The sequence below is a fragment of the Gymnoscopelus braueri genome (genome assembly GCF_963280865.1).
Source record: "Gymnoscopelus braueri genome assembly, chromosome: 12".
NCBI classification, from domain to species: domain Eukaryota; kingdom Metazoa; phylum Chordata; class Actinopteri; order Myctophiformes; family Myctophidae; genus Gymnoscopelus; species Gymnoscopelus braueri.
Window position 1 is genome coordinate 35,567,778 of NC_137614.1, and position 12,618 is coordinate 35,580,395.

Genomic DNA, 12,618 nt, shown 5'->3' on the forward strand with positions numbered 1-12,618 from the left:
CAATTAGTCGTTATGCCAATTCCCAATATCCCCACATTGCTTGTGTAGTTATCTCGCTGCTGACCCCTGCTTGTTAATCTTTGGCTATTCAAAAATAGCAGATATACAAGCTCATAGCGCGGCACAGAGTGCCGCACTATGAGTTTGTAGATCTGCTATTTTTGAAAAATCATGAAAATGTGTGCAAATCTTTGAATATATATTCTTTTAAAGTGAACATTTTTAACTCAAATCTTTGCTTCTGGGACCCCCTGGAACAAAATATTTTGAGATGGGGGTCCGCAGCCAAATACATTTTGGCGGTCCTTGAGATGAAAACGTTTGAGAACCACTGATATAGAAACATACGTTTTTTTCAGAATACTGTTGGGATTTAGGAGACATTTGTAGTAGAATCGGCTTCAGGTCTTAATGGCTTAAATGGACACTTACAGAGTTACGGGGGGTCCTTGACATTAACAAGTTTCGAGAACCACTGTAGGTGGTCCTATAGGGATGGTATTGAAACCACATCAGCCTCCTCTGATATCAGTCTAATCCCGTGTTAGTCATTGTTGATTTGAAGATAGAGAATGCATTAATAAGAAAAAAGTTTTAAAGCCAGTAACCTTTTTCCGAGTTCACTCGTCAACGGGGAGTTTTTCCGTAACAACATGCTTGCTGTGTGTTCGCTCTGTGTGGGCGGATAGAGTCAATCTAATTGGCTGGAGGCCACCGGTTTTTGCTCTACAACGGGATTTGCATTAACTGGTCTTGAAGAAGATAAGACCCAGCCACACGCTGGGGGGGGTTTGGCACAGTTCGACATTCATTCACATCAACGCGCCGAATAAGTTTGCACGCCCGAAGGGCCGTTGGATCTGGATTGCAGCTTTAACCCATTAATACCTGGAACTGTGTCATTTTTAGATTTGAGCTAAAAAATCATTATTTTACACTTTAGGCTATTCAAAAATAGCAGATATACAAGCTCATAGCGCGGCACCGAGTGCCGCGCTACGAGCTTGTAGATCTGCTATTTTTGAAAATTCGTGAAAATGTGTGCAAATCTTTGAATATATAGATTTTTAAAGCGAACATTTTTAACTCAAATATTTGCTTCTGGGGGTCCCTGGAACAAAATATTTTGATGGGGGTCCGCGGCCAAATACATATAATTTTGGGAGTCCTTGACATGAAAAAGATTGAGCACCAATGATATAGAAACATAGGTTTTTCAGAATACTGTTGAGATTTAGGAGACATGTAGAATCGGCTTCAGGTCTCAATGGGTTAAGGGAACTTCACAGGGGTTGGAGCTACAGTAACAAGACCTGTGAGATGCTGTGTGAACACACAAAGCGACCTGATCTTAAACCCGAAACTAACCCGCAACATGTTCTCTCTCCTCTCTCCTCTCTCCTCCTCCTCGCAGGCTGCAGAGGCATGCTGTGCGGTTTCAGCGCCGTGTGCGAGCGCGACCCCGCCGACCCCGCCAGAGGCGAGTGCGTGTGCAAGAAGGTGTTGTGTCCGTCGGTGGTGGCGCCCGTGTGCGGCTCCGACTCCTCCACCTACTCCAACGAGTGCGAGCTGGAGAAGGCCCAGTGCAACACGCAGAGACGCATCAAGGTGCTGCGCAAGGGACCCTGCTGTGAGTAACATTCGCCGTTATTCATTGTATTCGCTTCAGCCGCATTGCTTGCCTTACTAGCCTGCCAGTGTGTTTACCTTTCTACGGTTTCATGAGGAAACACTATGGAAATGAGTCCTGGACTTTAATTGTGTCTCACATCCCCCAAATTCTATTCTAACCTGTTCTAACCTGTGTTATTGCTTTTCAGAAAAACCAAATTAAACTAAACCCGGTATAATGCAGGAAAACAAATCCACTAAATCAGCCTTTGGTTTTCATGCCACTTTATTAACAGGTGTGGGAGATATGTGGTTGATTACACAATCCGCTCGTGCAATTTGTGATGGTCAAATTTGCGTGGAATTAAGGCAGGTGCAAATCAGTGCAGGCAGGCTGTATTAAAGTAGCTGTGGAGCATCGCATGCGAGGAGACACAGATAGCCGGTCACTCTTGAAGATGTGAAGACATCCAACGCACATTATACTGCGGTTTCTTTCAAACACACGTCCAGAAAAAGAAAACACATAATTGTCAATAAGTCATCTGTAATGCAAGGCACCAAATCCTTACCCTTTCTTTCTGTGAGTCCTGCTAATGCTTCTATTTTATCAATAGTTGCCTACATACAGTAGTCTGTAGTCATCATACGCGGTCGCGGGCAGTGGTGGAAAAAATACTAAAATTCTTTACTTAAGTAAAAGTACTAATACTGCAAAATAAAAATACTCTGTTACAAGTAAAAGTCCAGGAAAAAAATCGGCTATTTTTAAATAGCCTATGTATAAAATAGGGCTAAAGTGGTAAATGTATGTTTCATAATATAATAATTTACATCTGAAAAGTAACTAGTGACTAAAGTTTTCAAATAATTGTAGTGGAGTAAAAGTACAATATTTGCCTCTGAGATGTAGTGGAGTAGAAGTAAAAGTATTGGAAATTGGAAATACTCAAGTAAAGTACAAATACCTCAAAATTTTACTTAGTACAGTGCTTGAGTAGATGTACTTAGTTACTTTCCACCACTGGGTCGGGGGTGTTGCTCACAACGCGTTGTGAGCTTGTAGATCCACTATTTTCAGTGTGACACCCACACGTGTGACTGAGAAGAATGCGTCAGGCGATTATGGGGTTCGATGTCTCATTCTGCTAGTGTTGCAAATACTGACAAAACTGCTACTACGGTAGTACTTCTGCTCTGGCTGCTAGTGAATGGTTCGCTGGTAATGCAAGCAGACGTAGCATGGCTACAACTATGAACGATGCTGCGTTCGCAAAATCATTTGCTGACAGACATTGTGGTCTCTGCAAGGCGAAGGCTGGGTGAGAAGAAGAAGAAGCAACGGATACAAAAAAAGCAGATGAAGTTTCTGATGTGTTATGCCTGATTTATAGTTAGTTGCGCGTCTGTGTCGGTTATTTTGGGTTGCACGACACCCGTGGCCAAGGATAACTCAGGCTTTATGGCTCTCTGTCCATGAGGTAAAACCACAAAGAACTACGGGAGAAAAGTGCCAGGATATTGAGTTCCCCAGATAAGCCGATATGTATTTTTGAGTCTTTTGGGGACACGTAATGAAAACAGATGGAGAATAAGATTATATGTAGGCACACCGGTATGCCAGCACTTAAAAGGGCAAATGAAAGCTAGGGCTTATTCATACACTTGGTTGAGAATCAGACAAACGGTGCGTTCAGGCTACTCTAACGCATGCGTAAATTGACTGATATATTCTGGCTCCAGGATCCACTGCTATAGACATACGACGCATTGTGAGCTTGTGGATCATCTATTTTGACTATGTGTGCATGAAACCATCGTGCGACAAAGTATAAAGTGTGGTTTCAGGAACCGCCGTAGGAGCTGTAACGCTCATTGCTAGTGAAAAGCTATACAGTATTATGTTTAAAACCCACTTTCACTTTGAAAAGGGAATTATGTGTCGGAAGGACCCGGCACTCCCAGCTGTCAGAGCACATCGATTTGAATTGGACTTGTTTCCGGGGCGGAGCGGTTGCCAATTCACTTACCTTGATGACCCCCCCCCCCCCCCTCTCCATACACACACACACGCACCCAAACCTAGTCCACCACAAATCCAACACAAAAGCTCCAATTCGCCCACACCAATCTTACAGGTAAAAGCTCTCCTCTTGCTTGTCTCTTCCTGTCATTCCGTCTGTCTGTCTGTCTGTCTTTCTCCCTCTTTCTCCATCAGCGCTGACAACTCTATAATCTCGGGAGCAAGCGGCCCTGTCTAGACCCCTATGTACTGGCTGCGTTTATTGCGTTGCAAACCTTTGTGCTTTCGGTATATGCAGCCCTAGCCAGGGGAGCGGCTTATTGCCGTGATTGAGTTTGAGCTTTTCACCCCTTTATAAGAACACTTTTTTTCCCTGGGCTTCTGCGACCAGCGACCCCGACCTGCTATTATACGTCGATTCACTAGAAGTCGGTTTTGCGTCACGTCGGAAGGCTTTTCAACAAGGCTCTTTCAATAAGGAAAGGTAAATAAAACCTTGCGGAATGGGTCGAGATAAGCAGACTCTTTGCAGTGACTGGGGTGCAACGCGGTTCACCTCACCAGAGAAAAACAGCAGCTGAGGAGAAAAAAAGAAAGCATGTAAGTGCGAGCGGAAATAAAAAAAGGTGAGAAATGCAGGGCGGTCTCTGATCCACAAAACGGACACTTGTCTCTGAAAGCGATAAAATAAATTGGGAATCCGACAGTCAAGAGCGGTTTGAGGTCGCCTACACGCGGGCAAGTTTCTCGTAAACTGGGAATCGACAAACGCCTGACGGCCAATTCAATATGCAGACACCCTGAGCCTGCAGTAGCAAGTGAGACGAGGACAGGTCCGACCAATTATAAGCGCGAACGCCATCGTATAGGTGTATCAAAACCTACCGCTACCGTATACTGACACAGACAAACTGCAAATGCCATCGCAAAGAGCTCAGAGTTCAACTTTTACCTTGAACAGCTCACTGGAAAATTGCCTAAACAGTGTAGCTGCTTATTAGCTGTGCATGTCTTTCGGTTTTAGTCTCCTTAGCCCTGAAGAAAATGCTGGGCAGATTAGTACGAGATAAAGGAGCATGTCTCACTTTCTCCACATTCTGTACGGTGTGACATCAGATAACGTGGCGAATTTAACCCATTAAGACCTGGAACGCATCTGTGTCACTTTAGATTTCTTTGGCTATTCAAAAATAGCAGATATACAAGCTCATAGCGCGGCACCAAGTGCCGCGCCATGAGCTTGTAGATCTGCTATTTTTGAAAAATCTTGACAATTTTGTTTTGTGATTTTTTTTCCAAAAACTGTTAGGATTTGGAATACATTTTTAAGAAACGCCTCGGATCTTAAAGGGTTAAGATAAGAGACTGAGGGGGTGGGGGGTGGCACAATCCCAAGGACCATTACAAGGGTCTATTTCTACTCTCTCAAGAGTTAAATGAACACTCAGGATTCTGTAGTGTATAGGCGGGGGGGACGTGCTGAGAGGCAGGACGTGTCAGAAATGTTCTTCCTTCCTATTGGCAGCAGGCGAGGTGAATAATTATAGTGCTTCTGATGGCACATTCCTCCACAGGCCATCATTATAGCTCTAACACAGCCGTTCGCCCGCCCCCCCCCCCCTCTCTCTCTCTCTCTAAATTGTCTTTTTTTGTTCCCCGTCTCTCTCTCTAGGTCACTTTTTTTCCCGCTGGGTTTCTTGTTTTAATCCGTACCTTTTGTTTCTGTCTCCGTTTTCTTGTGTGGTTTTCTCGTTTTATTCCCCGCGTTTCCTTTCCCTGCGATAGAGGTCGACGCTCACCTGGTTCCCTTTTTAACCCGCTCCCCCTCCTCCTCCTCCTCCTCCTCCTCCCGTCTCATTATATTCACTTCTCGGAGGAGGGGGCGACGTACCCAAACCTCTGTTGTTCCCTAAAATTTAGACTCGTCGCGTAGTCGGCTACAAACATCATCATTTAAACATCAGTGAAATTAGTCGCTGCACACATCCAGTGTTGCCAGATTCTGTGACAGAAACAAGCAACCAGGTCTAGGAAAACAAGCCCAAAAGAAGCGACTATGGACCAAATGAACACTTTAAACATACATCAGCTATTTTCAAATAGCAGATCTACAAGCTCACAACGCGTCGCATCGCGACGCGTTGTGAGCTACTCATTCCTATCCATCCACCTTCCTCCTCTCTGCCCGGAGATATCTGGTCACCAGGCTTGTTAACTAGTGCTACTGCAATCAGACCCCCGGAATTAGCGCTGCGTCCACCACTCCGCCGTGCCAAATCACACATTGTTGTCGTGGCCACTGTGTTGTGTGACTCTGGCAGGCAGGCATGCATCCGACGGTCCCCTCAGTATGCTGGGTCTTGATGGGCCGTGCTAAAAGAGAAGTAATGACAGCTATAGCCCCCATAGTCTGCCACCGGGGGGCCAAAAGGCTATAATACACGTTGGACGACTACCAAACGGGCGCTGCATGGCGGATTTGTTGTTGCTGCTAGGGCTGGAGTGGGGGGGGGGGCAGGTGGCGCTTAAGTCATTAAGGCCTGAGGTTCCGACTCTACAACATGTCTTCTAAATCAGTTCTAAAAACAGTTTAAAAAAAAAAACGTATGTTGCTACAGTATGTCAGTGGCTTTCAAACTTTTTAATGTCAAGGACCCCAACATGTATATGTATTTGGCCGCCGACCCCCATCTCAAAATATTTTGTTCCAGGGACCCCCAGAAGCAAAGATTTGAGTTACAAATGTTCGCTTTAAAAATATATATATTGAAAGATTTGCACATATTTTCACGATTTTTCAAAAATAGCAGATATACAAGCTCGTAGCGCGGCACTCGGTGCCGCGCTATGAGCTTGTAGATCTGCTATTTTTAAATAGCCAAAGTGTAAAATAATGCTTTTTTTAGCTCAAATCAAAAAGTGACACAGATGCGTTCCAGGTCTTAAAGGGTTAAGCAGCGGGAGCACAGCCATATTGGACAGACAATGGATTCGACATAATGGGGACTTGTTTTATTAGCGGCCGGATAAAGACAGGAAGAGACAGCGAGGACGACAAAGGCTTGTTGTATCCGTTTAACGCGACAATAACGGGGGGGGGACTTACTGTCGCTCTGAGAGTCGCCGCTTTGTGTTCGAGCTGGCAGAGGAGTCGTGTTAGCCTCTCTGTCCCACACATCACAACAATTGAGTCCTGTTTGCATTATTCTCAACTCAAGCCCTGCCGCCATCGCACGCATTCACCACCAAGGCTTAAATGGAGCTGTAAGCGATATTTATTTTGGTCAAAATACGTGTTAAATGGCTCTATATTTTCCGATTGTTCAGTAACAGGGGTCTCAGCTGTCTCTCCAGCTCTTTAATAAACAGAAAGTACATTTTCAACTCGGATAAAGTTGGTATTCCGACCTGAAAATGTGTTTTGTGTTCACAAAAAAATGCTGGTATGGTTTGGTCAACGGTTACTACTGGAATATAGAGCTTTTTGCAAAAGACACATCACTTACACCCCTTTAAAGACGGGGTGCCGTGATTTTCAGTGATCCCCCCCCCCCCTAAAACATGATCATCAGGTATTATGGTTATACTAGGAGGAAGATTTTTTTCAAAAAAGTGTGCAGAAAGTGTTAAATTTCTGTTTTTATGTGGACACGCCTCCAGTTCATTAAGTATACCTGGTTCTCACCTCCCACCTGAACCAGTCCCTCCGCCTCCTGTCCTAGTCCCTCCTCCTCCTCATGCCCACACCTGTTGTATTATGATAATGAGGGGGGGGGTATATTTCTACTGCGTCATTAAAGCACTGTTTTTCTATTGGCACCACGTTTGACCCTCAAGGTTTCAGCCTCCAGGAAGAAACTCAAAATAGTCAGAGCAGACATAAAACACCATAAAAACACCACCAGGGGGCTTAATGAAGTTCTATCAACCTCATAGACACACGAAAGACAGAAAAAAGTGCAAAACCATGGCACCACCTCTTTAAGCAGTCTACCTGAATTCAATCTATGTTACGATAGACTATCAGACGTGTATCATGTTAGCGCCTGAAATAGCTTTGGTTGGCTCTTTCAGGGATAGACTGTTCTTCTTGTCTGGCATTAAGAAAACCCACAAACCCCACGCATGTATCTTTCTAGGGTTTCTCATAACGAAGAGTTACTGTAAAAGAGGGGATTTCAGTTACACTAATAACATAATGCGGCAGACACAGGGCAATGTAAAGTCTATTCTGAAACCATTAGAATGAGTTGAGGTAAAACAAAGAAATCAATCTTCTTTGCGCTCATCCCCATTCTGCCATGGCCATGTCCGCCATGCAATAGCTTTCTACACAGCAACATTAACAACGTTAATTTAACTCTTTAAGGTCATTACACACCGGCGATTATGCGAATATACGCAAAATTCGGACTCGTTCCGAATAATTAAAAGACGCTTTTTTCGCTCCATGTAAGCTTGCATTGACTTTATAAGGTTTTTAAAAAAAACGTATTATTCGCATGAAAAATTCGCCCCCGGTGTGTAAGGGCCTTTAGAGTGGACGAATGAAACCAAGGGTCCATTTGGTTACATTCGTACACACTCAGAGTTACACTTGAATCGCGGAAATAAGGAAGAAAAATACAGGAAGAAGATTTATATTTCACTGGTTAGGATCACAGGAATACAAGTTATGCAACACAGAGCTCTCAACCAGCTCAAGAGTAAAACTAAAGGCTACACAAAAACTGTTTTTGAGGGACGCAATGGAACTCCAACTGATGGAATGTAGGCAACTACAGGCAGCATTCCTGCAACACACAGCACACACACACAAGGAGATATCATGGGATTCTATGAGAACAAAAATAAAACCTCTTCCAGTGTTTCTGCACTGGTGTAGCTGCAACGCTAATGATGCTAACCCCGTGGTTACAAAGATTAAGTACCTAAGGTGAGGGATCTCCTGAATCTCTTTGCCCCCTCAAGGCCCCCCAAAGAAAGTACTTCACCTCCCCGACACCGGGGCGCTCAAACAGCCCTCGGCGCTCTCCTCTATACTCGAGCATTCGCTCGACCCATCTCGTTACGGTACGGAGGCGAGCAACAGCTCGAGCCTCTTCATTATCTCTCTCTCTCCTGTCGGAGAGATCGAGCGATTTGGGATCGGCCCGGGTCACATTTTCTGGCAGGTCAAGCAGCCAAGCGGTAAGCAGATAATGGGCCGCGGATATTATCTGAATTAAAAGAACGGGCTGTGTTTAAATTGGCTCTGTCGGATAGCCGCGCGAGATGAGGCGGGGGGGGGGACAGCAATGCAAAGCACAGAAGACGTTTTGTGTGGGTGTGTGTGTGGGTGGGGGGGGGCATATTTCTTTAGTTACAATTTGGAAAAGATTCAGGTTGAGGTTAGGATTAGGCATTTAGAGTTTAGGTTTAGTGGTTGGGGTTGGGGTCGGAGTTATGCCTGATTTATACTTGGTTTTGAGCCGGTGTGAAAATAACACTGCGACACGTTGTGAGCTTGTAGATCGGCTATTTTCGGCATTCAGAAAAACTGCCGTCCCAAAATGTTGATGTCTTCACAAGTATAGTAATACAAACGTGTGCGCGTACGTGCGTGCGTTCGTACAGTTGGTGCATGGGGGCCTGCTGCTACACTGGGCTGAGGGAGTGTCGGGCAGTGTTAGCTCTCCTAATATTGAGCTTGGAACGGTTGGAGTGGTAAATACAGAGAGAGAAGTGGCTACAGAACTCATTTTTGAGAGCCCGCTGTTGTGGAACGTGAAGAATGCAACTAGTGGTGCAAAAAGACGGGTCAGAGGGTCAATGCTGGCCATCGATTGGCTGCGTGTTTCACGTGAGTGTGCTCTCAGAGAGTGAAGACCATACATACAGCCCACTGCCTCTCTCTCTCTCTCTCTCTCTCTCTCTCTCTCTCTCTCTCTCTCTCTCTCTCTCTCTCTCTCTCTCTCTCTCAGTGTCTCTCTCTCTCTCAGTGTCTCTCTCTCTCTCAGTGTGTCTCTCTCTCTCTCAGTGTCTCTCTCTCTCTCTCTGTCTCTCTCTCAGTGTGTCTGGTGGCTGGTAGAGTGGCGGGTCTTATCTCTTCAGTTCCAACAGGCTTTGCTTCTCTCCTTCCAGTCAAGGAGAAAAGCAGCAGCTTGCAAACCCCGCTCCACCTCTAGTCAGTCTATCCGTCCATTTGTCTGTCTGTTTGTCAAAAACACATCCTCCTCGTCCAACGTGGACACTTGGCACGTGCACACACACACAAACACACACACACACACACACACACACACACACACACACACACACACACACACACACACGTACACTCAAACATACAATACACAAAAGGTTAGACAAAACACACACAGGCTTAAATACACACACGGTGTTCTCACTCACTCACATCCCATATCGACACATGCAGCTTAATTACCTAATTACAAATTTGCATTTTTAATTGGCCACTATGACACAGGACATCTTTTTGGTTTACAACATCAGGAGTAGTATTCCTAATAATATCTGTGCAAATTTCCCCCCTCAATATTTATTCATTCATGTATTATTATTATTGCTCAAATAACCATTATGCAAGCCACTAGATGAATAATGATGTATTTAAGTGATTGTAATTGGATTATCACTAACATAGTCATTATGTAGAAACTAGTCTGATATAGGCTACTGACATTTTATCTATCCACGTTCAACCAGACATTAAAAAAATCCAGAAATCACAGAAACATATTTGATAGGGCTTAAGTGGTTAAAAAGACAATTCTTACTAAGGCCTATAAAGCACTATGGGAAACAACAGTGTGCGTGTGTATGCGCGCACGCACACACACACACACACACACACACACACACACACACACACACACACACACACACACATACTCTCTCTCTCTCAAACTCTCTCTCTCTCTCGTTCTTTCTGCCTACAGTGGTACTAAATCGCATTCACATACACTCAACCGTTGGCCCTAAATGAGTCCAAACGGTGCAATCAGTTGAACATTAACAAGGCTATCTAAACTCCCTGGCCCTATCTGCATTACACAGCCTCCAACACTGTGCTGCTGCTGCTGCTGCTGCCAACGTGGTACTGACTGCCAATGCGTGTTAATTACATTAATGACTTAATTCCCCCCTCGTTGCTGCTTCTCTGTTTAACCCATTAAGACCTGAGAAGATTCTAGAAATGTCTTCTAAATCCTAAAATTTTTTTGAAAGAAAAACCCACATTTTTTTCCCTCTATTTTTCAAAAATAGCAGATCTACAAGCTCGTAGCGCGGCACTCGGTGCCGCGCTATGAGCTTGTATATCTGCTATTTTTGAATAGCCTAAAGAAATCTAAAAGTGACACAGATGCGTTCCAGGTATCAATGGGTTAAGTTTGATAAAGTGAAAATGAAGTGAAAATTACGTGGGCAGTTTGTGAGATGTTACCGAACGAAACAAAAGATACAACGATCTTTATGGATCTCGGTTCAAGCAGACAACATCATCATAATGATTTAGATACGGCCGGCAATGGCGGAGGTAGAGGCTTTCGCATAAAAGTCAAAACAGTAATACGGTACACCTACATCACAGCGCGAACACTCAAAAGCTCTCAGATATTAAAAAAACAAAACATAAAAGACAAAAAAAGCCCCAAAGATTCAAATCTCTCAGCAAAAGAACAGAAACTCGTGTATTGCACCATGTGATGCGATGTTCCTCAGCACGATGCCCCACAATGAATCACAATGAAGCTTTCAAAATGGCATTCCTCTCGCTGTGCTTCTGAAATAGTGTTGTGGTAGAAACGCTACGCTCTCTCTCTCCCAGGGAGCCCTGAGCCGCCCGTTGCCCTGGGCTCCAAGCCCGCACCGCAACTCACCGCCGACACTTTTACTCCGGCTGTACTTTCTGTCTTCTGTCCCGCCACTAGTTAAGGCGGTCGTTAAGGCATCGCCGAGGCTGTGTGGGTGGGGGGGGGGGGGGTTGGGGGGGGGGGCACACAGTAAAAGCCGCGGTGTTAATTTAACTCTGAGCTGTTGTGACAAGAGAAGCATGTCCGATGGAATACAACCACCTTAAGGACTACTAATCATGTTGTTTATTTCCTGTACGCAACGCTGTACCGAGATGACCTCGGACATGGAACCACTTTACATTTGAACAAACAAAGCAACTGCCTTTAAACACATTTTAAAAAAATGTCTATTATTTGTCCCAAAAAAGTTTTAAGTGACTACAAAATCCTGAAAAAAGTGCTGCTATTTGTTTCATAAAGTGTATATATAACTCTTTCTAACAGCAAATGGACATTCTTGTGGTTTTGTAAGCTAGTTTTTCCGAGTTGCTATGTGACATTGCTCTGTTTACACATTTCTTTAGCCCTAAATAAAGGCTTTGGAAAAAAGGCCTTATTTATCCCTTGGCGGGAGCTGGCGGAGAGGTGTTGCTGGGATTCTCTGGCGCAAACAAAGCGTCATTCTGGACCAACAAGGACGAAACCCAACACAACACAACACAACACAACACAACACAACACAACACAACAACGTGAAAGGAGAGCTAACCTCTCCTCCTCTGCACCGCTCTCTTGGTGTGGATCCTCCTCTCTGTCCAGACACTCTTTGTCACTGTTTGTTGCACTGGTGGAAGAAGTACGCTGATGTTTTACTTAAGTAAAGTAGCAATACCACAATGTAGAAACACTCTTGTTACAAGTAAAAGTCCTGGATTAAAAAATGTACTCGAGTAAAAGACAAAGTACAAAAGCATTGGCATCAGAATATACTTAAAAGTACCAAAGTAAAAGTAAATGTTTCAAAATGTGTCAAACTTTTGTGAAAATAGCTGTCTGTCTGTCTGTCTGTCCAACCCGATCTCCAGAGATTACCGTAACATTGCACGGAACGAGTGCACTTCATTCCGTGGATAGCCGCCTCGGAACTCCCGAATTGCGTGCATATGGTACGGCGCTCCCTTTGTG

At 44.5% G+C, this 12,618-nt stretch overlaps 1 protein-coding gene across 1 annotated transcript in view; it reads left to right on the top strand.

The window, feature by feature from the left end:
* LOC308097323 (agrin-like) overlaps nt 1–12,618 on the top strand; it is a 419,134-nt gene that overhangs the window by 227,424 nt on the left and 179,092 nt on the right. Inside the window, 1 exon segment of the mRNA XM_080445056.1 lies at nt 1,415–1,630. Coding sequence (XP_080301182.1) covers nt 1,415–1,630 — 216 coding nt within the window.